This window comes from Numida meleagris, chromosome 23, assembly GCF_002078875.1.
Source record: "Numida meleagris isolate 19003 breed g44 Domestic line chromosome 23, NumMel1.0, whole genome shotgun sequence".
NCBI classification, from domain to species: domain Eukaryota; kingdom Metazoa; phylum Chordata; class Aves; order Galliformes; family Numididae; genus Numida; species Numida meleagris.
Genome location: NC_034431.1, coordinates 4,359,552 through 4,382,431, shown reverse-complemented (window position 1 = coordinate 4,382,431; position 22,880 = coordinate 4,359,552). Strand labels below are relative to the sequence as shown.

The 22,880-nt window shown below is 64.2% G+C and overlaps 3 protein-coding genes across 14 annotated transcripts in view; all 3 read right to left on the bottom strand.

Annotated features, from left to right (window-relative positions):
- Positions 3,933-6,423, bottom strand: C1QTNF5 (C1q and TNF related 5). 5 transcript variants are annotated; one of them, XM_021375962.1, is made up of 4 exons: positions 6,266-6,397; positions 6,134-6,173; positions 5,361-5,625; positions 3,933-4,904 (listed from the first exon to the last, which is right to left on the bottom strand). In XM_021375962.1, exons 3-4 carry the CDS (start codon positions 5,584-5,586, stop codon positions 4,387-4,389), a joined length of 744 nt encoding a protein of 247 aa, XP_021231637.1. In that variant the 5' UTR covers positions 5,587-5,625; positions 6,134-6,173; positions 6,266-6,397; the 3' UTR covers positions 3,933-4,386. The 5 variants fall into 5 exon arrangements, with proteins under 5 accessions (XP_021231637.1, XP_021231636.1, XP_021231638.1 ...); XM_021375961.1 differs by having other exon boundaries at positions 5,361-5,593; XM_021375963.1 differs by lacking the exon at positions 6,134-6,173 and having other exon boundaries at positions 5,361-5,593; positions 6,266-6,423.
- Positions 7,026-10,948, bottom strand: MFRP (membrane frizzled-related protein). Its single transcript, XM_021375960.1, has 13 exons — positions 10,833-10,948; positions 10,640-10,751; positions 10,315-10,443; positions 10,051-10,209; positions 9,753-9,972; positions 9,543-9,673; positions 9,321-9,446; positions 9,141-9,217; positions 8,886-9,034; positions 8,634-8,764; positions 8,313-8,447; positions 8,042-8,169; positions 7,026-7,977 (listed from the first exon to the last, which is right to left on the bottom strand). Exons 1-13 carry the CDS (start codon positions 10,884-10,886, stop codon positions 7,753-7,755), a joined length of 1,776 nt encoding a protein of 591 aa, XP_021231635.1. The 5' UTR covers positions 10,887-10,948; the 3' UTR covers positions 7,026-7,752.
- The window catches only part of USP2 (ubiquitin specific peptidase 2), an 11,139-nt gene continuing 740 nt past the window's right edge, over positions 12,482-22,880 (bottom strand). For 5 of the 8 annotated variants that reach the window (XM_021375954.1, XM_021375950.1, XM_021375952.1 and 2 more), the window contains 14 exons: positions 22,489-22,593; positions 21,307-21,381; positions 19,212-19,864; positions 14,660-14,710; positions 14,305-14,428; positions 14,105-14,216; positions 13,882-13,992; positions 13,727-13,791; positions 13,545-13,648; positions 13,377-13,457; positions 13,210-13,288; positions 12,993-13,100; positions 12,790-12,910; positions 12,482-12,708 (listed from right to left, as the gene is read on the bottom strand). In XM_021375954.1, the coding sequence (XP_021231629.1) occupies positions 12,621-12,708; positions 12,790-12,910; positions 12,993-13,100; positions 13,210-13,288; positions 13,377-13,457; positions 13,545-13,648; positions 13,727-13,791; positions 13,882-13,992; positions 14,105-14,216; positions 14,305-14,428; positions 14,660-14,710; positions 19,212-19,823 (1,656 nt within the window). In that variant the 5' untranslated portion in view covers positions 19,824-19,864; positions 21,307-21,381; positions 22,489-22,593 and the 3' untranslated portion in view covers positions 12,482-12,620. Of the gene's footprint in view, positions 12,709-12,789; positions 12,911-12,992; positions 13,101-13,209; positions 13,289-13,376; positions 13,458-13,544; positions 13,649-13,726; positions 13,792-13,881; positions 13,993-14,104; positions 14,217-14,304; positions 14,429-14,659; positions 14,711-16,207; positions 16,557-19,211; positions 19,865-20,583; positions 20,681-21,306; positions 21,382-22,488; positions 22,594-22,880 lie in introns of those variants that run through there. The other 3 variants (XM_021375956.1, XM_021375953.1, XM_021375957.1) reach the window with 3 other exon arrangements.

The following is a 22,880-nucleotide window of genomic DNA, read 5'->3' as shown; positions in this document are numbered from 1 at the left end:
GCTCCTGGGAAGAAAAGAAGTGTGTGCCTCTCTCTGCTGGACCAAAGCAATCTGTGCTTGGCTTCTCCAAAGCTAGAGCAGCCCAGAGCAGAAGGGCTGAGACTTCCCAGGCTGGCAGAACAAAGCATGAGGATGTGTAATCCCAGCTTCCACGTGTCCTTGGTGACTCCACGTCCTGCTGCTTGTGACAGAGGGTGTTGGCAAGCCCGGTATCCTCAGGGATGGAGGCAGCACAGGGGCAGCTTTGCCTCACAAAGAGGCCAGGACCGGCTCAGCTGTGCTGAGCTACTGGTGAGCAGATGCATTTGCTGCACAGTTATTCCCTGGCCCTGATCTGAGCTCTTGGCAGACTACTGCGTGCTTCCAAGCACCCTTGGCTTCTCCAGAATCCTTGCAAACTGTTTGGAAAAAAACATTTCAGGACCCCGATGGGCAGAGACCTCAGGAGTTTTGGCTCACCCTGCCCTGAACTCACCTGCCTTGGCAGGGCCATGCCAGCAAACAAACTAATTTTAACCAGGAAGCTCTCATGTCCTGGCTGAAAGTCACGCAGGGGGATCACAGGCAGGCTGCACGAGTGCAGCCCAGCAAGGCGCAGAGCCAGCATGGGGCTGCCCAGCCCTGCAGGGGACTGGCTGCACCAGGGGAAACTGAGGCACGGCCTTCCCCCATGCCCTTGGGGAGACGAGGTGAGCTGGGGCATGGGACTTGGCAGGGGGATGCCCTGTGCAGCAGGCATCCAAGCAGGGGATGCATAGGGCATGCAGCCACCTCATCCCACTGTGGTCAAGTGAGAACAGGATGTAAAGGACACAGCCTTCCCCTGGGAGCTGTCCTGCACGCACTTGGCTCACATGCAGCAAGCAATTACAAGAGGAAAATGCAACCACCCCCTGGGCTGATGGCAGCCTGCAGTGTCCCTGATATTTCTCCAGCACCACAGAGCTGGTGTGGGGCTGCAGTGATGCTCACAGACCAGGCATGGGCACAAGGTCTGAGGTCCTGCGTGCATTCCCTGCTCCAGAGCTGGCTAGGAAGCATCACACATGGAGGCAGGGCTGAGCCCACTGCAGCACCCAGATCCTGCTGCCCTCCCTAGGGCGGGAGCAGCGTGATGCTGCTGGGTTACCCTCACTTAAAAGCACTGAGGTGGGGGAGCTGACAGCTTGCTGGAACTGAAGCCTGCCCCAGGCCTTGGGAAAATCCCCGGCATCCCTTTGTCTGCCCAGCTGCAACATCCCGGCCCTAATGAGCTGCCATTGCCTGTGTGACAGCAGGGAGCTGGCGTGGCAGACACGCACTGCAGAGCAGCTCACAGCCCCGGGCCGATGGGGAGGGAGCAGGTGACGATCAGCAGCAGAACCATGGGGGGCCTTTGGGCTGCTCGCAGGCACCAGCTTTGCTCCCTCATTAGTGGCTCAGAGCACGCTGCACGGGGCTGTGCTCAGCTGGGCTGTGGGTATCACCACGAATGGGAACTCCCTGCTGCCTCTGCACGGTTTCCATCTCATTGGGTGCAGATGGAAACATCACTTGGGCCTGGAGGAGGTGATCCCTGTCCTCTTGGTCCCCTCTCCTATCCAGGATATGGGATCCTCCCATGCAGATCCCTGTAGAAGCCGGTGTCTGCTCTCCTGAAGCCCTCAGCTGGGTCCCGCTTTGGTCTTTTCTTCTTCTCTCAGGATCCAGACCTCCCCTGGCATGGTTTGTAGGGGCACACCCACGTGAGCACCGCTCCTCAGCCACCTGCTGCTGTAGCTGTAACCAGATATCGAGAGGGTTCCCCTTCCCATGAGGACCAGCTGCCATCACCCCAATAAGACTGCAGTCCCCCGAGTGCACAGAGCCCACAGCTCCCTCCTGTTTGTCCCCACACTGCTGTACAGGCACTTTGGATGCCCCCACGGGGGCCTGCTTCCCAGCACAGCCACGAGAGCTCACACAGTGCTGGTGTGGGCAATGCCTTACCTGCGTGCATGCGCTGGATGGACCCCTCCTCAGCCCTGGTGTGTCCTTATGGTTGCACACCTGAGCCCTTTGCTTGCCCACTTCATGCTCCCCTGATTGAGGACAGTCGTCGTGTCCCCCCCCCCCCCCTGCCAGGTTGAACTTCTCCTTACCAGATCAGCCAGGAGTCATCAGCACAGCCTTTACCACCGAGGGCATTTCCATACTCTGCTCCTGAAGTTGAAGGTTTGGGCTCTTGGTGCTGCAAGATTTCGGAGATGATCGATCCACTTGGCATCTTCACCTCCTCTGCAGCCTCAGGGCACACACACAGCCAACACCAACACCTCTTGCAAGCTGCACGTGGCAGCCCCAGGCTTTTGCTGCAGCCCTAGCCCTTCTGGGTCCCAGCCTCCAGCTGGAGATCGTGACTTTACTGTGGCCAAGAGGCAGCGTGCTGCTCTGGGAAGAGCTGCCAACACTTTTTTTTTTTTTTTTAATTAAATAAACATTTCTGTTCCAACCGTTTTTTTTTTTTTTTTTTTAATTAAATAAACATTTCTGTTCCAACCGCCACCTCTGTCAGCTGCACAACAAGATCCATCCGCTCACCCTGTTCTTATAGCAGCTTCACCCTCCTGCTGGCCAAAGGGGTGGTGGTCCCTCCCCAACCTGAGTGCAGCTGGAAGAGGGGCTGTGGCCACTCCTTCCTCAGGGGCAGCTGCTGGAGCTCGTTAGAAGCTGCTAGGTATTGCCACAAACCAAAGCCTCCTGTGGCTCCCCTTCACCCATCCCTTCCCTCTCCTCCTCCCTAGGCAGCTGTGGCCACCCCCTATTGCTCAGGGTGGGTCCCAGCAGTCCCCTGCTGACCCCATACAAAGCACCTAGGAGAGAAAGAGCATCCCAAGGAGAGCAGAGCCCAGAGCTTCCGCACCAAGCGCTGCTCCCTGCATTGCGATGGGGCCCAGAGGATGCTCCCAGCCCCCACGCACCTCCCCTGGCCTCATCCCAAGAAAAGTCATTTTCCTTCTCCCAGAATAGACAGTTCCGACCATCGATCTGCTCTGCCGCGTTGTTTATCCCTGAGCAGCTCTGCTTACAGAAAAAGCCATCTTCAACCCAAACAGCCGCTTCCGCTGCAACGTGACCCTGGGGCTGGGAGGGAGCTGCAGGGCTCCCATGGGGAGAGAGCCCTCAGCCCTGGCCCCACAGCTTTTGCAAGCCTTTGTGGGGCTGTGGGTGGTGCTGGGCACTGCTGGGCTGTGCGTGCCCAGGTGTGATGCAGCGATGTGCCCTTGGCTCCAGGCCCCTGCGTGGTCCCAAGATCTGTAGGGTTTGTGCATTGCACCGTGGGGTTGCTCGTCCCGCTGTCCTCAGCCTGATGGGCAGCACGGCTGGCGGGTGAAGGAGTTCGGCCCCCAGCCAAAAGCCCCCTCCCTGCTCGTCCCCTATCCCCGCAGGGCCTATTTTGGGCAGGAATGAGGAAGCCCTTCGTTCCATGGCTAAAAATAGGGACGTTTCTCCCAAGCGGATCACTGCTCTCACACTGCATCCCAGGATGGAAGAGAGCTGGCGAACTCCCTAAGTCCTGGCAACGGTAGGGGGCAACAATTCCCCCTGTCCCAATCTCCGTGTCCCCAGCCAGGCCGGGGCCCCCACCTGTCCCATGGCACCGGGGGGAGGGGATCCCTGCGGGAACGCGACCCCCGGACACGGCCCTGCAGGGAGCCGGGATCGGGGGTCTGGGCGGGGAGCCCCGCCCCGCCCCGTCCCCTCCCATCAGTGATTCAGGGGAAGACGCACAGGGAGGGAGGAGGCAAAGGGATGGCGATGCCTCCACCTAGCGGCTTCCCGCTGGCCGTGCTGCTTGCTGGCGTCCCGTCCCCCGCGCTGGGATCCTGCAGCCCCCCCCGAGTTTTCCCAGCCCCCCAGCGAGACACCTCCACACCGGCCTCCAGGCAGAGCCGCACAGCAGCAGGCGCACGTAGGGATGAAGACCCATTTATTGCGGGCGAAGGTGGAGAGGGGCGGCTGGAGGACGGGGACGGGGACGGGGACACCGGCAGCACAGGCAGGATGGCTGCGCACCCTGGGACGTGGCGGGGGGTGGCAGGACGGGCCCCTCGCCGTGCCAGCGGCCAGGCAGCCCGCAGGGAGAAGCTGGCCGGGGGTGGGGGATGCTGCGTGCATAGGGACAATGCGGCCATCAGGTCACTGCAGCTCCCCAGCACGGGCATCGTGCCCCGAAGCCGGGTGCCCGCGATCGTGCTTAGCTCCGGCACAGCGCTGCACGGGGTGGCAGGGAGAGCGTGCCCCTGCTTGGCACGAGGAGATGAAGCCACAGCAGGGCAGGGGGAGGATGCTGAGCATCCTGGCTTCCATATGGCCGGATCCCATCCCCAGGGGGTGCCCGTGGGGTCCCCATCCCCAGCCTCACGCTCAAGCGAAGACGGCGGAGTTCTGCCAGTAGGAGTAGACGAGGAAGCCGGTGAAGGTGCTGTCCGTCTTCACGCTGGCGTAGAAGCCGATGTAGTCCCCGACGCCCACCTGCACCCACACCTCATCCTCGGGCTCCAGACGAACCAGGGCCCCCCCGGAGAGCGAGGTGGGCTTGGGCCAGTTCCCATAGTACTGGAAGAAGGAGGCGATGGAGTGCCCGTTCTTCATGATATCGAACTGCAGGCTGGCACGGTAAACGGTGGCATGGACGGCAAAGTAGTAGAGGCCGGGCACCTCGCAGGTGAACTTGCCGGTGGTGGGGTCGTAGTGGCCCTGCTCGTTGACCAGGACCACGTCGAAGCGGATGGGCTGGTCGGCCAGCGGCGGGCTGCGTGACTCAGAGCGCTTGGCGCTGAAGGCGGAGCGAGGGGCGACCGCACACTCGCCCTGTGCCCCCTTCTCACCATGCATGCCGTCCATGCCGGGGCTGCCCATCTCCCCGCGGGGACCGGGAGCTCCTGGAGGGGGCATGGAGAGGACAGTGTAACCTTGAAGCTGCTGTCCCCAGCACAACCCCTGCCATGCGAGCTCCCCCTGCTCAGCTGCCCGGACCCATCCCAGTGGGGTTCAGCATCTCATGGGTGCTGCCGTTGGGCAATACTCTATCTGGGGATGCAGCATACCCCACAAGGGCAGGAGACCAACCCCCAGGAACCAAGGAATGGATGTTGAACCTACACTGGGGTTCCTGAAGCAGGAGGTGGAAGGAAGGGAGAAATGCAGCAGTGCTGGTGGCAGGGAGGTGCTGTCTCTTGGGGGGTCATCCATGCAGGAGCAGAGGGGTGGTGGCAGCACAAAATGGGCATTTTTTTGTGGGATTTCCTTCCAGTTTGGCAGTATAGGGCTGTGCCAGCGTTCAGGCACAAGCTTATATCCGTGGTGAGGGTCCCCTAGTGACACGTCCCCTCACTTACCTGGTGGGCCCATCTCGCCCTTCTCGCCTGGCATCCCCATTGCCCCATCCCGGCCATCTCGTCCATCTCTGCCTGGCAGACCCTGGCCCCCATGCAGGCCTGGGGTGCCTGGGATGCCCGGCTGCCCCGAGCACTGCCTGGGGATCTTGTTGTCTTCTATCTGCAGAGAGCTGCTGATGAGCCCGAGGAGGAAGAGGAAGAAGAGCTGCTTCATCTCGTCTGCCATGCAGGGGCTGGTTGGGGGCACAGGACACAGATTACAGTCCTGTGGGCACCAATGCAGAGGGCTGGCACCGTGCAGCTGCCCTCAGTTCTCTCCCAGTTGCCTTTTTGGCAGGAGCTGCCTGCACCTGCTGCAACATCCCCATTGCCCACCCAAACCGTGGCGATGCCGGTGCCAGAAACGAGAGGGGACGACACGGGGGGAGGCGATGGGAGTGCACACGTGCTGACATCAGCTGCGTGCCGGGGTCTGGGTGCCGGGTGGGCGCTTCCAGCAGGATGCCCATGGGTGACACCGTGCGTGGGCTGTGGTTGTGGTAGACAGCAGTGCGTGGCGGGGCGGCAGCTCGGGAGCTCCGGTTGCATCGTGGCCCTGCCCTTGGCAGCATCCCCGCGCCGGCTCCCTGCTCTGAGTCGCCCTGCTTCCCGCATGCAGCCATCCAGGGCCACAGCATCGCACGGGGCCGGTGCTGGGACCACCCCGGTGCCGGGACCACCCAACCGCCCTCCCATCCCCGGCGCAGCCCCCAGCCCTCTCCCCGTGGCCTTGCCTTAGTGAAGCCTCTCTCTCCCCTCTGCTGAACGCGACGGCTGCAATTAAGAGGAAAAGGAGGAGAAATGTGGCTCCCCTCCGCCCCGGTGCCGGAGCTGGGACCCCAGTGCTTCCTTGCCCCCCCACTCACCGCGGTCCCCCGGCTCCTGTCCCCACGCCCCGCTGCGCTCCGCTGGGATGGCTGCGGCTCTTCCTGACCGCTTCGCTCTGACGAAGGCCCGAGGAGAGGCTGCCTCTCCACCCCCCCCCCTCCTCCCCACGTCTCTCCTCCCAAACTCCAAAGGAAATCACGGGCCCTGGGAGCCAAAAGCTACAAGACAAGGGGAAAAAGAAAAATAATCCCGCGGTGTCGGAAGCGCTGTAAGCAGGGGGAAGGGAGAGCCAGACAAACAGCCCAGCGGGGCGAGGGGAGGCGTGGGATGGGAATCATCAGCACTGAAGGCATCTGGGCAGCAGGACAGCGTGATGGAATGGGGAATACGAGAGAAAACAGAGGGAAAGCAGAGTGAGAGAAAGGGAAGGAGGAGGGTTGGAGAAGGGAGAGGGAGCCCTAGAGGTGTGCGATGCTCTGGCTGGTGCTTTGTCCCTGGCAGAAGGGAGAAGGTAAGAGGGACAGTGGGGCACACAGGGTGTAGCAATGCCAGCACTGAGAGCACCCATGGGGGCTGTACAGGGTGCAGGTGTGGTGCTGTGTGGTGCAGGGATGCTCCAGGCTGCAGGTGCAGGCAGCAGGCAGCGGGACTATGGGCACGCAGCGAAACTGGGATGGTGCTGAGCTTTGCAAGGCGCTCCCAGCTTTCTTTTAATCCTTTCCAGCACCAAGTGCATCCAAGGGACACTGCAGGGTGCGGCGGTGCGGGTGACACTGCTGGCTGAGCCTTCCTGGACCACGCACCCAAAAGCTGGGTGCTGGCAGGGGGCCTTGCTGCTCTCCCCCAGGTGTGAAGGGGCTGTTGGCTTTGGCCAGCTGGGAGCTGGTTTGTGGCCACAGGGTGTTGCTAGGCTGTGGCCAGTGGGGTGGCCCAGTGCCAGCATGGCCAGCAAGGACAGAGCCCTGGCTGGACTGAGCTCTGCTCCCTGCACCATGGGGCTGCATGTACAACACTCTCCAAGACCCATCCATCTCCCTGGGGTCCCCCATCCCACTGAGGGCACAACAAGCAGCCTGTGTCCTCCCTGCAGCTGGGACACTCCTGTGCCCTGCTATTCCTGCCAACACTCCTGGCTTCCCTCTCTTAGCCCATGCCTCCATTTCCCCACTGTGATCTGGCAGGACCCACACTCAGGCCCTCCCCAAACACACCTCCTGCTCCATCACTTCATCAGCTGCTCACGCTCTTTATTCTGCTGGCTCTGGGGCTGGGGGACAGCCTGCAGCCTGGCTCACCCTGGCCCAGCCCTGCTCCATTCCCGGAGCATTAACAACTCTGCTGCTGAGGGCTCAGAGTCCCTCCCTGGGAACTCAGTCCTGCAAAAAGCCCATGGTGTCTGGGCATTGAGCTGAGCACAGAGCAAACTGGCTGGCTTCAGGGCAGGCAACCTCACAGCTGCAGCAGGAGGGAGGCTTGGGGCAGGAGGGGGTTCTGCTGCAGCCCCCACTCATCTTTCCTTGCCACCTCAGGGCTGAAAGCACTCCACGGGGTCGTTGGAGTCGGGCAGGATGTTGCAGTTGATGGGCCAGAGGATGCCAAGGAGACCCAGGGAGTGCTGGCAGCGCAGCTCTGCGGCCAGGCAGACAGCACGGCAGGGCTGCAGGACACCGCCGTCCGGCGTGCACTTGGGCACAAAGAGGCTGCAGATGAGCAGGCGGAGGTGCTGGTAGCAGGCGAGCTCCATCAGCGTCTGCAGGAGAGAAGCAGTGAGCACAGCACGGTGCAGAGCACCCGCCTGCAGCCCAGAAGCTCACCTGGTAGTCCTGCAGCACCTCGGCGGCTCCTGCCTGGTCCGGGATGGCCAGCCAGATGTTGGGGAAGGAGGTGGCATTGTAGCCCAGCCCCAGGCACATCTCCACCTCCACAGGCTCGCAGATGGAGCCTGCACAGGGAGAGGTGCAGGGTTAGGGTTAGAGTTAGGGTTTGTATATCATAGCGGGTCTGACAGCCTCCAGGTGCGCAGCTGGGGCAGGTTGTGATTATGGGATGGCTGTCAGAGGGTGTCCCCTGGCCGTGGGCACTCACCGAATGCAGGGTAGGACACCCCGGTACAGTTCATCTCGTCGGTGCCGTCGGGGCAGTCGTGCCAGCCGTCACACACAGACTCCAGTGCCTGGCACTCGCCGTTGCCACAGGAGAACTCTGCGGGGCTGCAGGTCTCTGTAAGGGCAGGACATGGGGATGGGCATGGGCAGAGAGCCAGGGCACCTCCAGCCCAAGCTCCTTCTCCATTTCTGCTCAGATGTGGGGGAAAGCCAGGGCTTCCTTGAGCCTGGCCTCAAAAACCCCCAAGGATGGAGACCACACAGCCCCCGCTGGCTCCCTGCTCCCTGCCTGGCTACGTACTCTCTGTGGCATTGCGGGCTTGGTAGGTGGCGAAGAACCCGGTGTCTGCAACTCCTTCATCTGCCACAAAGAGGACAGTCATGACGTGGCGCGACGAGGTCAGGGCGGGTGGCAGCTGGTGGCCACAGAACCTGCAAGGGCATGGGGCAAGAGAGGGCGTTGAGTGGGCAGAGCCCTGAACCTCATCCTCTGGCTCCCTCCAGCAGTCCACCCTGTGCCTCAGTTTCCCCAGCTGAGCCACGGGACCCACACCTGCCCATGAGGCTGGCGGCTCCGGTGCCCGCGCTGTCGTGAACCTCGACGAAATCAAAGCTGCAGTCCTCGTGTGACTCCAGGCTGAAGTTGTGGAAGTGCAGGTCGATGACGTGGCCCAGGGGCACGGAGATCTGCCAGAGGCACAGCTATGGGGACAGCCGTGACAGCCATGAAGCCGGGCAGGGCCATGGGCATGGGAGGAGGCCTTCCTCCCGCCTGCCCTCCTCCTCCTCCCAGCATCCCTTCTCTCACCTGCTGGTGTGGGTATGGCTGGGGGTGGCTCGGGGTGGAGAAATGCCCCTCCAGGGTGGTCAGTGGCCCCCCGCACTCTGAGGACACACACACACACACACGGCAGCTGTGCCTCCGTTCCCTCTACCATCACCTCCCCAGGACCAGGGGGAGGGTGGGGGTCACACGCTGCCATCCCACCCTTGTGCTTCACGCTGCAGTTGGCCTCATCGCTCCGATCCTCGCAGTCGTGGAACCCATCGCAGACAAAGCCCAGGTGGATGCAGAGCCCTCGGTCACAAAAGTGCTCATCCCATGCGCAGCTCTCTGCGGTGCGAGTGGAGGTGACCGGGCTGGCGGTGGTACCCACACCCATACCCGCACCCCCAGGTATTTTGGGGCCATCCCCCATGGTGTACTCACTCTCACTGGGGGCCACGGCACGGTACCGGGCGCTGAAGCCCAGGGCCCCCACGCTGCCATCGGAGACAAAGGTGACACGCAGGCGGTTGGAGACGCTGTTGAAGGTTGGGGGGACCATGCTGCCACAGAACCTGGGGGCACAGCGGGGGTGGCACTGCTCGTCCCATCCCTGAGCATGCCACCCCCTCCTTGGACACACAGAGCCCTTACCTGGCTGTGCCCCCCCGGGCCCCCTGCTCCTCGTAGAGCTCCAGGCGGTCAAAGAGGCAGGAGGCGGTGCCCTCCACGCTGAACGCATCCATTGTCAGCTGGATGGCCATGCCGGCGGCCACCTCGATGTGCCATATGCAGAGCGCGTGGGGTGGGTAGGGGCCAGGGTGGTTGGGGGAGCTGAAGGAGCCCTCGGGGCCACGCAGGGTCCCACCACACACTGCACATTGCAAATGGGTTACGGCTGGGGGACATGGGGACGTGGCCACCGTGGCGTGCCGCCCGCATGGGGACTTACTCGGTGCTGGAGTGCTGGCTGCAGGTGGTCGGCCATGGGTTGGGGTGGTGGGTTCAGGGTCCTGGGGGTCCCTCTGGGTGGGTGCCACTGTGGTGGTGGCGGTGCTGCGGGCAGGCAGGGCTGCAGCCAGGGAGCGTGGTGGCTGCGGGGACGTCAGATCTGCACCAAGGGGGATGGATATAGCGTGGGGAGGGAGCTCAGGAAGCCCACCCAGCCCCACGGTCACAGCGCGGTCCCCCCGCCCTCCCTGCGCACAGCACTCACAGTGGATGACGATGCCCAGCAGGAGGGCGATGAGGAAGAGGAGAACGGCGCTCATCAGAGCCACGCAGAGCCACGTGAACCTGCAGTCGGCACGGTACTGCCAGCCCGCCTGCACCCAGAGCTGCCGGCCTGGGGAGAGCGAGGAGAGCGGGTAGAGCGGGGTGCTGCTGTGTGCCCAGCCCCGTGCCACCCTCTGAGCCCAGCCCCTTGTCCCCAGGGTGCCAGCTGTTCCCCACGCATCCCCACACCCCCACAGAGAGCACCCCATGGGTGGGCTCCCGGTGGCCCAAGGACATGGGCGCATGCACAAACCCCATGCAGGTACCGAGGGCATCCTGGGCTGATGTGGCCCCCAGCTCGTCCTCGTCCGGTGGCTGCTCGGCTGGGGACACCGCCAGGGGCTCCTCGCCCTCGAAGACGGGGTTGCAGAACTCAGTCTGCACGAAAGCAATGGTGGGTGGCACCGCGGGGACTGCACTGTGGAGACCCATCGGGTGGCACCCATGCCCCAGCCCTACCTCGCTGCGCTCCAGAGCCTCGGGGCAAAGCGTGATTTCAGTGAAGTCCTTCATGGTAGCAGCACTCCTGGCGCAGCGCACTTAGAAGTCCCCCCAGCGTGCTCTGCCCCCCGGCACGGCCGCACGTCCCCCCACCCGCTGCTCCCTGGATGTCCCCATCGCATGCAGCACTGGATGTGCCCACATGTGCTCAGCCCCACGGAGCCCTGTGGCTGTGTGTGGGGAGCCCTGGGAGGCCCCGTTCCCCTCGGCGGGCCCCTTCCCTCTGCCCCGTTAATCCAGCTCAGCTGAGGATGCCGAGGTCAGGCCCTGGCACGGAGATCCCACATCTTAAAGGGGAAAGTGTGCTCGCACCAGAGCTGGGAACCTGTCCTGCAGGCTGGGGACACTGCTTTCCTGGAGCTGTTGGGAGTGGGGCATCCCTGGAGGGGCTATGTTGGGTGTGCACCCCTCCTTCCCTTGTGCTGCTCCTTGCTGATGTCTGAGCACTGTTGCCTTCATTCCTGCTGCCCCTTAATGCCACGGGTCTGTGCCTGAGCTGGGCAGAAAGGGGCCTTTGTTCAAGGCTTTGGGGGCAGAGCGCGGGCACAGGAGGAGGAGGAGAGGCTCCCTCTGCCCCACGGACACACCATGGTCACCATGTCCACTTGCTGCAGGTGAGCCCTGTGCTATGGTTCCTTCCAGATTGAACCCTGCCTCAGTTTCCCTCCCACTCCCGGAGCCCCGAGCCAAACACACACACGCAGCGCTCGGTTCCAGCTAAAATGTATTCCTACACGAGTCTCCCTTGTACGAGACACATCCTGCCCATCTTGCTTACACAGTAAACAAGCCACCTGCCGAGCTGCAGCACTGCCCCAGCCCGGGACCCACCTCTGCCCCCCAGCCCCACCGGGATGCCCCTGGGGGATGTGCTCAGGGCGGGGGGGCTCAGCCCGTGCCCAAAGCAGGACGGGTGCTGGGTTGGGTTGGGGCTGGGGCTGTGCTGGGTCAGTCGCATGTCCCCCCCATTGCGCCTCGGGCAGGGCGGGATGGGGAGGAGAATAAATTAGAGAAAAAGGCTAAAAAGGCCACTGGCGTTTGCTAGCCGGAGGACGGAGCAGCGGGGCCAGGGGGGGGGAGCATTTCTGGGCACCCCATGGGGGTCCTGGTGAAGAGAGGAGGAAAGCCCCAGTCCTGGAAAGGTGCTGCCCCTACCCCGTTGGACGGACATCCCTGCACACCCCAAGGGGCTCCCGCGCCCCGAAATGGTTTAAGGCACCGTCGTATGAGGAGGTGGGTCAGCCCCCCGCCCCCGGCATGAGTCCCTGGGCAGCCAGGAGGGATGCTCCGAGCTGAGAGAAGTCCATGATCAATAGAAAGAAACTCCATGAAACGTCGTCCTCCGTCCTGGCCGTGAGTCCAGGGCTGATGAGAAAGCGGATGGAGGTGGGATGGAGGAGACCAAAGGGCTGTGATCCTTCACCAGGAGGTTTGGAGGAGCTGGGAGGAGGCTCATGGATCCTCAGGGACGGCAGAGTGGTACGGAGATGCCAGGAGGGACCCAGCTCCAGTGTCCCCAAGGTCCTGGTGGGGGCAGGCAGCCCCATGCCCGCAGAGTCCCTTGCTCAGTATTTTTATTACACACCAAAAAGAAAAGAAAGAAAAACCTACCCCAGGGTAAAAAGCAAACGCCAGCAGCCAGGAGGCACCGGGGCTGCCTGGGTCCTGCCCTCATCTCTGGGCTCTCTGCTGTTCCTGGGGGGCCAAAATCCAGGGGGGTGTCTCCGAGGGGTGCCCGGGGCCTGGCTACATGCGGGAGGATGGGCTGGCCAGCTCATAGAAGAGCAGGTAGGCATCGCTGCTGCGCACGTGGCTGGAGGACATCGGGGTGACGCTGCAGAGATGGGGAGACGCACTGTGAGCACTGGGGTGCCCATGCGAGGTCCCCCTCCCCGTGCCACCCGTGCAGCCTCACCGGGAATCGTTGAAGCTGTGCCACTCGCTGGAGACGGGGCTCTTGCAGTAGGCAGTGTAGTGTCCCCCCATGGTGGTGCCCGAGTGGTTGGAGACGGCGTAGAGGTTGTAAACGGCGTGGTCTGCAGGGACAGGGCGATGCTCAGTGGTACCCACACGTGAGCTCTGAGTTCTGCCCCCCCCAGCCCCAGCCCCAGCACTTACTGCAGCTCTGCGAGGCGAACTCCCGCAGGTCCAGGTCCTTCAGCGGGAAGTTGACGAAGGTGGTGAGCTTGCTGGCTCGTATCCTGGCCTCTGAGAAGCGCTTCAGGTCTGGGGTGGGGGGGCACGTCAAGGAGATGGGGAGCAAAGGGGAAACCCGCAAAGAGCTGCCACCCCGCGCCGGCCCCACCCCAGCCTCATTTATTGGTACAAAGGATACGGAGCACCAGGATCTTGGGGAACTTCTGGATGCTGAATTTCTTCGTGCACCGCGTCCTGGCTTTGCAGCGACAACACGTCTGCAGGCAGCGAGCAGGACAAGCAGCGGGGTAAGGACCCATCCTGCACTCATGCACCCCCCCCGTGCCCCCACCCCACGCCCCGTACCGGTTTCTCGTCCCCATCCAGCACGTCCTCTTTGGTGAAGAGCCGCAGGCAGTCCATCAGGGTGACTTCCCCGTAGCCTTTCTGCGGGAGGAGGGCGCAGTCAGGGGCACAGGGTGCGGGGCACAGTGAGTGGGGTTGGGGGGACAGGGAAGAGCGGGGACCCCTCACCTTGGGGATGGGCAGGGAGAGGTCCCAGAAGGGGTCGAAGGCCGTGGAGCAGTAGCCGCACTCACTGCAGGTCAGAGAGCTCTTCAGCTGCCCGACAAAGAGATCTGGGGGCGAGGGGATGGAGAAGGGTGAGACCCCCGGCCCCAGCCCCCTGCCTTCCCCCCCCTTCCCCGTGTGCTCACCACTAACACGGCTGTCCTCCCGCTCCTGGTACCTCCGCCACATCTGGCGGCTCTTCTCGTCATCACTGCGAGACGGAGGGAGAGAGCAGCTGAGCGAGGCTGGGACCCACGAGCATCCAGCCCCAACCCTAACCCCCCGCCCACCCCACGCTTACGGGAGGTGGTCCAAGGTGTCAGCGCTGGCCCGCGGCCGCACCAGCACGCGGTTCACCTCGCTGTGCAGCCCGTCCAGGAGGAAGCGCAGGAACTCCTGTGCGTCCTGCTGGCTGCAAGGCAAAGGGGCACGGCCGTGAGAGACCCCCGGGGGCTCTGCACCCACCGCCAGCCCCACACCGCCAGCCCCACGCCGCCATCCAGCCCCACGCCGCCGGCCCCTACTTGTATCCAACAAAGCGTGGGGCGTATCTCTGGATCTGCGTCTTGAACTCGGAAGGGCTCACGCTGTCATTGGGGGACGAGGTCCAGAGCAGCTGGATCAGCTTTGCGAATTCTGTGTGCAGAGAGGAAGCTCAGTGACATGGGGACGGGGATGTGCCCCACGGCTGTCCCCATCCTGTCCCCTCCCAACCCCCGGGTACCTGACATGAGCGCGGTGCGCATGCGGCTGTTGTTGTTGAGGTCCCGCAGGTACTGGTTCTGCAGGCAGTAATCCCGCAGCTCCTTGGTGTTGCTCAGGCACTGCAGGATGGAGTTCATGAAGCACTGGGGGAGGCAGAAAACCATGGCAACGTGAGGCGGAGGGAGGGAGGCGGGTGGTGGCAGGGGGGCACCTCGGGGCGGGCGGGCAGGGGATGGGGACGGAGCTGGGGGGAGCGTGGGGTCACATTTGTCCACCTGCACCACTGGGAGCGTGGATGCCAGGGTCCCTAACGTGCCCACAGAATGGCACGGCGTGGGCTGGGGCAGTGCCCACAGAAGGGGACAAACACTCACCGTGTTGCCAAGGTTCCGCAGCCCAGTCAGCCCTTGCACCACCTTGGAGCTCTGCAGAGAGAAGGAGTAAGGCTGAGACAGGCTGCCCGTGAGTAGCCCGTGGGGCCACCAGCACCCCTGTGGGGCAGCCCCCCATGGGCACACGGGCATTCCGGGCTCTCCTGGCACCGCCATGCATAAGAGATGGCTGAGGACCCATTGCTCACCCAGCTGCCTGGCCCGGGATGACTCCCAGGGCTCAAAGTCCTCCTCGCTGCCCTATGCCCTGTGGGCCAGGCTGGCCACCCCCTGCCTCCCCCTGCCAGCCCTACGCCCTGGGAAGCCGGGGGTGGCCGTGCCTCACGCCTGCCCTATGGCTGAAGGGGGTGTCCCACCGCTGCCCATCCCCTCCAGGACACCCCACGCAAGTGCCACCCACACTGGGGCATGGCTGCTTCGTGGGATAAAGTCCAGAGAGGGCGGTGGCAGGGTGAGCCTCCCCGACCTGCGCCCATCACGGCCGCAGCTCCCGGTCCTCCCCCAGGCGTGAGGAGGGGGAAGAGGAGGAGAGGAGGGGGCCGTCAGCTCCAAAATAGCAGCAGCTGGTGCGCGTGTGGGAGGTGCTGAGCACCCAGCCCTGACAGCAGCCTAAAATAACCCAGATACAGTTACACGTGTGCCATAGCGATGGTGCAGGCATCACCCGCAGCAGGGGCACAGCACCAGCGGGCACCCAGGTGCCCAGTGCCGGGCACACGTGGCTCTGCCGGGCAGCCCTGGTGCCCTGCATGCAGGCCAGTGCCCGCAGCAGGGAGCTGGCCCAGAGGCCCCACAGCCCCCATCCCTGTCTGTGGGGCAGGGATGCGCAAGAGCCCCCATGTCGTGGCCGTGGCCACAGCAAGGTCGTGTTTCCCCCCCCGCCCCGTTTTCTCTTTCCTGGGTGACTCAACTCCAGCTAATCCCCCTCGCCCGGCCGGGGTTTTATCTAGGACACGGCGCAGCTCACAGGCGGCGGAGCAGAGCTGGCTCACGCGGCGGCGGCGGTGGCTGGGGAGTCCCTGAGGCTGCACTGCGGGAGGGGGACAGGGGACAGGGATGGGGACAGGGGACAGGATGCGGGCTGCCCTGCTCCATCTGTGCACCAGCAGAGCAGCCCGACTTACCGAAGCACCCAGCCCCTGACCTCCGTGGCCCTGCTGTGCCTGCAGTGGGGGTCCAACCCCAGGTGCTGCGGCCACTTGTCCCAGTGACACCAGCACCGCGCTGCACGGCCACCACCTCCTCCTTGCCACGGGGGCATGGGATGGGGCCAAGGTCACAGCTGGGGCAGCGCTGGCCGAGGGACCCCGGTGCACAGCCACGTGCTTTCACCTCCCCTCCTGCTCCCTGCTTGGGATCTGCCATCCCCCAGCATCGGCGACATCGATGGGCGCCCGGCGCCGCGCACCCCATCCAGCAGCGAGGTGCACCCCGATGGGCAGCGGGGGGGTCCCGCGCTCCCCAAGGCACGCAGCCGATCCCCCCTCCCATCGCCCCCTCCTCAGCCCCCGTCCTCCGGGCTGCCCGTACCTTGGTCTTGTTGAGGACGAGCCCGACGAAGGTGGAGACCAGCAGGGAGCCCGGCATGGAGGTGCGGGGCCGCAGCTCCTTGTGAAGGTCGGGGAGCGCGGGGGGCTCCTCGGGCAGCGTCACCGTGTACGAATCCCGCATGGTGCCCCCCGCGAGCAAAGCGAGACGGCGAGGGGCCGGGGGGGGGGGTTGGGCGGGAGGGTCCCCTCTCCTCGGGCCGGCCGAGGGCAAGGGTACGGGGTCAGGCCCTGCCGGAGCGCCGCCGTGGCCGCGCGGTTGCGGTGCCGGAGCCGATGCCGGCTCTTTGGGGCTGACGGCACCTGAGCGGCTCTGACATCAAATGGGTGGAGAGGCAGCAGCAGGGCTCCGTGACGGCCGGCCCCCGCCGCACCGCGTGGTACAGCCAGCCCCGAGCCAGGGGGGCCCGCGAGGGGCGGCCGTGCCCGCGGCCACCGCCGCGCTGGGGACGCGGCACCGCGGGGAGGGCACGAGGGCTGGATGTCCCCCGCGCTCCAGGGCTCCGTCTCGCCACCGCCACGCCGTAATGCAGCGTGCAGCGCCGGCACGGCCCCCTCCCCGCGGCCCCCGAAGGATGGAAAGTGGCCCCCAACCCGCGGAGCGGGGCTGCGGGGTATCCGAACGGGATGCGGAGCTCAGGGGACGGCGTCATGGGAGAGAGCGCGGGGAGAGAGGCAGGCAGGGAGCGGCACCCCCCTGGGGAGAGGTGGGGGTTGCATTAGCACAGAGGGTGTTTCTCAGACTTGTTTGTTTCGCCAAGGCACGGAGCAGAGAACCCCCCAGTCCCTCCCCTCCGAGCATGGGAGAAACTGAGGCACGGAGCAGGCAGGGCTCCAGCTCTGCCCCTGCAGCAAGGGCAGGTGAGGAGGCTGGCAGCGAGCCCGGCTCTCCGTCCTGCGTCCCCAACCCGCGTCCCCATCCTGCATCCCCCCGCTTCACCCCTCTGACCGCCCATGCCCGGGTGTCCCGGCCGCCTGCTAAGGGAAATTTCCACGGGCAGACGTGGATCAAGCACAGAGCGGGGCTGCTGTGCCCCCTGCCAGCCCCCAGCAACCCCCCCAGCCCACACCAGCCGTGCTGTTTGGACCCCCCGTGATGCAGCTGCAGCCTGCCCTGCCCGCGGTGCACAGCCACTGGAGGGGATGATGGGGATGGGGGGGGGGTTGGGAGGGGGAAGGAGACTATTTTTGGCACCAGCAAAAATATCTGAGGAGGCATCTTGCAGCGTTATTCATCTGCAGGGCCAGCGCTTTTTGCATCACAAGAGGAGCCTTGTCGTAATCCGCACTTGTGTATATATATACACAGCCAGTGCTGTGTGCACTGTACACACACAGGGACGCGGTGTGCACACGGGGGTGCACACCCTGCTGGGCTCACGCTGGAGGTGTGGGTGCCCCATAGTGTGCTCCCACCCACGCAGGGCACGGCTCTGCCCCTGGGCTGTGGCACAGCACCCTGCCCTGCAGCTCAGCACGTGGCTTGGGGTCAGGACTGAGCCTGCTGTGTGCCCCAGGTGCCGTGTGGGTGCTGGTGCAGCTCTACCAAGGATGCTGGATGGCAGAAGGGGTGGCATCAGCCCTATCTCGTGCCCAACCTCATTCCCCGGTGACTTTGGTTGCCCCAGGACTAAGCTGTCCTATAGATGGAGAGGGATGCAGGCTCCTGGGGCTAGGCTGCAGCCAGAAAGTGAAGGAGCCAGCGATCTGCCCTAGCTGTCCCCTCGGCAGCGGTGACCTTCTGCCATGAGCTGGTGCTGCAATGGCAGGCAGGGCCGGGACTGGCCGAGGGCCAGAGCCATCAGCTGCTCAGGATGGGGCTGTGCAGAGCTGCCGGTGATTCTGTGGCTGACTCTGGCCTCCTGACCCTATGTCCCCGCGAGGCGGTTAATGGGGTGGCACAGCACTGCTCCTGCCCTTCCTGGCACCCATGGCTGCCCTGCTCGCTGCAGCTGCACACACCTCGTTGTGCCCCACGGGATGACAAATGGAAGTGCCAGGCTCCTGCATTCAGCGTGGTGCCAAGGCGCCGGGTGAGGGGATGGGAGCAGGCGTGGGGACAGCCCCGGCCATGCCCCGGCTGCGGTGCTGCCCCCGAGGCTGGGTAATGGGGCAGAACCAATGGTAGCAGCGGGTGCACATGTTTCCGGCACCTGGCATGACCGCAGGCACCTGCAGTTTGTTTTACCATTGGTGCGTTCACTTCCTTGCTTGGGAATGAGGGGAAAAATGCATAGGAATGGAAAATAGCAGGTGTGCACATTAAAGGCCAAGGAAACCTCAGGTGGTGTCAGCGATCCGGCTCCCTGCCTGCCTGGTGTCCCCTGACACCTCCAGAGTGCTCCCACGGCACTTTTCCCAGGTGTGTGGGTACAGGGGGGGATGTGGGGCTTGAAGGGACAGAGCCTCTCGTCCTGTTCTTGGGGATGCAGAAGTGACACCCCCAGCCCTTATCCCCCCTGCTGGGATGGAGCCGTGGGTCAGAGCCTGCACTGGGGGAGACCGACCTCCACCGAGGGGTGGACTGAGAGCAGAAGACAGCGTGGGCAGAGCCTGACGGGATCTTGGAAGGGAACCCAAGTGGAAAATTACCAGGTGCTGCTGTGTGCGCCCGAGCTGGGCTGCGTGCACCGTACCTGCTCCCGCCCTGGGCCACGGCACTGGGGATGGCGCGGCGCCTATTGGAGCCCCGAGTGACTGTCGCCAGGTGTGACGCTGTGCCACCACGTGTGACGCAGTGCCACCACGTGTGACACCGTGCCACCACGCGTTGTGCCATGCCACCGCGCGTGCTGCAGCCAAGCACTGCGGAGAAGCGTGGCCGTGTGCACCCATTGGGTTTGCACTCACGGGCAGAATGACGCCGGCACCATCCCTGCACCACACCGATCCCACGCAGTCTCTCTCTGCCCCCCTGCCCCACACAACCCCACACGGACCACGCACCCTACTGGCATCGTGTCCCCATCCCACCGCGTGCCACATACCGTGGGGTCGGGGCCGTGCGTGCTGCCATAGCCGTCATCCCTCTCACACTGCTGGCTGCTGGAGGGGCTGCAGGGCAGGCTGCAGCGGCCGTTCTTCTTCTCCAGGTAATCACGGACATAATCGGAGCGCGTGGCAGCCTGGTACAGGGCGCTGGGGCTGGGTTCGTAGGCGCTATCCGAGGTGTGCAGCCCCGAAAACTCCTGCACCAGGTCCGAGTGGCTGACGGCTCTGCGACGGCTGAGAAGTGTGGAGGTGGACACGTAGCCAGAGGGGCTGCCGGGGCTCCCGGTGAAGGAGTAGCACGAGCCCCCGCTCAGCCCCCCGCCCAGAGGCTGCGTGCGGATGTAAGAGGGGCTCAGGCGGATGCTGGAGTCGGGGTACAGGGGCAGGCGGCCGCTGTCGTAGCCGCTGGTCGGGGACAGTCTGCTGTGGTGGTAGCGAGGGGAGGGCAGGTAGCTGGATTTGAAGCCGATTTTGTCCCTGTCTGCGTAGGCATAGGTGGAGCCGTAGGAGGTGTAGGAGCTGTAGCCGCTGGGCATCTTGCTGTAGGTGTTCTCGGCATAGCGGGACGAGTCAACGTACCGTTTCAGCGTGGAGGAGAGCTGGGACATGCTGGAGGCTGGGGCTCAGCGGGCTCGGCTGGAGGCATCGGCTGCAAGAGAAGGGCCTGGGCTCAGCTGCATGGGCTACAGCCGACACCAGAGAGTGCCAACCCCGGCACCCCCACCTGGAGACCCTGTGAGGGCTGAGCAGGGGCTGCAGGGACACGGGACAGAGTGCCTACCAGCCCTCCTGGGGCAGCAGGGACTCACCAGCAGTGCCACCCGTGTGCCTTTGGGCATGTGACACCATGGGAGTAGGGCTGCACGGCGACGGGCACTCACGGTCAGCTGCTGCCTCTGCCCCAGCCTTGGCACTGCTGCCATGCTGTATCCCAACCGTCAGCACAGGAGTCCTCATTGTCTATCCCTGCTCCCTGCATGGTGCCTGGTGCCAGGCTGCAGCCACCACCCACCAGGGGGCATTGGGGACAGCCAGGGGTCACCCTACGGCAGCATTCCGCCTGTCTCCCTGCCACGCCAGTGCCCTGCCTGCCTGCCATCAATAATTCAGCGGTGGAGGTGGCTGCCGTGTCCCTGTCACCAGGCACAGCCAGCCTGCAGGGGCGGGTGACAGCCAAGCACTGGATCCCCATGGGGAGCAGTGGCTTCTGCCACACTGAGACCCATGCATGGGACAGGAGGGGGGATGGAGGCACCCGGAGCAAACACAGAACCAGCACAGAATCAAAGACAGGGCAGCAAGAAACCTCCCCAGCTTCGAGCAAACAGGGAGGACAGCTCTCTCCTGCGCTGACCGCAGGTCCCCTACCTGTCCCAGGGCTGCGCTGCCTCGCGTCCCTTCCCTGGCCGGACAGTGGCTCGCGTGGCTCTGAGAGTCCCCAGTCACCCAGGAGATGACCCCGGCTCCGAGGTTTTTCCCAGCCCCGTTGGGGCGGGCGCTGGCCCCACTCCAAGGCAGCGTGGAGGTGACGGGATGGAGCCTGGCCCTGCCCTTGCCATGCGGGACGCAGCCAGGCCTGGGGATGGTCACCGAGTGCCATCACCACGGGATCCTCCCTCCTCGGCCCTGGGCTGCGTCCCAGCTGCTATTGCTGAGGGAGCAGCAAGAGGAAACTATTTACAAGCGAGAGCAAGCCAGAGCGCACAGACCTGTTTGGGAACTGAGGCCGAGGGGTGAATAATCCCCTTGCAGGCAAACACGCTACCAACACCCGGCTCTCCCCGGCCCATCCGTGCCAGCACTGGGAGGGCCCCGGAGCTGCTCCGCCAGCCAGGACCCAATGCACACTGTGGGGTTTTTCTGGGGGAAGTGGGATCCAGCCAAGGACTGGCACTCCCACGGGCATTGGGGTGAGGGTGCTGGAGCCCTGTGGCTCCAGTGGGGGCTTTCTGTCCGTGGGACTGGTCCCTACAAGACACTGTCTGCCCTGGGGATGTGGGGAGCTGGTGTGGAGGGATGTGGGGCTCGGGAGGGGAACTTGCCCTGGACACAGCGGTGAACCCACTGGCATCATGGGAGGAGAGGTCTTACCATGCAGGACTGCTGTGTCTGCTAAGATGATCTGCACCGTGCTGTCCCCATGTCATATCGCTGTGGACCCCAGGGCTGCGGGAGAGCAGAGCGTGCCATGAGCCCGAGGAGCTGAGGGGGTGTGAGAAAACCCCGGTTCCTCCCATCACTTCCTGACCTGCCTGGCCCCTCCCTGCCCAGTAATAATGCTGAGCTTTCCTAATGCATAGCGAAGCCCTGGGGCTGGCATGGCTGAGTCAGGCCTCCTCATGCACCCTCCTCATCCTCCCTGGGGAAACTGAGGCACAGGAATGTCCGGTCTGTGGGCATGTGGCCATGAGCACCAAGGGGACCCAGCGGTCTGGGCATCACGGGGATGCTCAGGCTGGGGAGCGCATCCTGCTCCAACCAGCATTCCCAATGGAATCCCCGTGGGTCTCCTAGGCACGGGGAAGGCTGACATTCTGCTGGAGACCTCGTGCTGGTGGCCCCGGTGGCAGCTTTCCCCCTGGGTGGCTGTGGAGCCCCAGGGTGAGCTCAGCTTACACAGCCCTGGCTCTGGCCGAGGTGTTACAGCTCAGCTGCTTCTCACTTACGCAGGCTGTGAGCCGTGTCCCTGTGCCCTGAGACGCAATGTCCCAGCCCGGAGGTTACCGCAGAGCTCCCAGCCCGCTGCCACAGAGGAGGCAATGGGGGGACCCCGTGGGGAACATCCTGCCTGCTCCAATCTGATTTAGGGCTGAGGGTGCAGGGAGGGAGGCGAGGCAGGGGAGCTTTCCCCATGCAGTCACAGCCTGAGAACGCTCCCAGCTCAGTGCACGTGTGCCTGCCTGGCGTCACTGTGCTGACACATCCCCGCCTGGTTGCTCGCCGCTCCGGGGACACCCCCAAGCAGCAAAATCCCAAACCCAAAGGGGAACCCTGAAAGAGGGCCCAAGGTTACTGCTTTGAGGTCTGCAGCTGGAAAAAAAAAGGGAGCCTGGGGGGGGAAGTGTGTGGGACCCAGCTCTGCCCACCCAAGGGCCAGGTGCCAGGCACGGTGCTGGGCTGTCCTATGTGAACACCCTCTACAGAGACAGAAAAACATCTTAACCCACGGCTTCACCCCAACCAAAGAGAAAAAGGGGCAGAGTTATGGGGTCCCACTGGCGTCCTGCAGCCCCCACCCCACGGCCAGCATCCCCCCGTGCTCCCTGCACTCACCAGTGGGTGCGCGCTCAGGGGCGCGAGGTTGGCACAGTGTGGGGCAAGCGGCGGCTCATGGGGCTGCCTGGTGTCGGTCCTCCCTCCTCAGGGTGCTGCCTGGGGCTGGAGCAGAGCGGGGCTGTGTGGGGGGGTTGGTGGCAGGGTCTGGTCACCCCGGGGTTTGGTTGGGAATGGTCCGGAGGGGCCGTGCCGGAGGATTGCGGGGCCGCGTAAAAACCACATAGCAGAAATTCAGGGCTCAGGTTACCAGCTAGATAAATATAGCGTCTTTATCTGACCTCGCAGGGCGCCGAAATGCTCCTCTCGCATTCCAGCTTCGGGGAGGCTTAAAGGGGACGTGAGCCCGAGGTGGCCCACGGCAAGGCGGTGAGGCTTGGGGGGGGGGCACG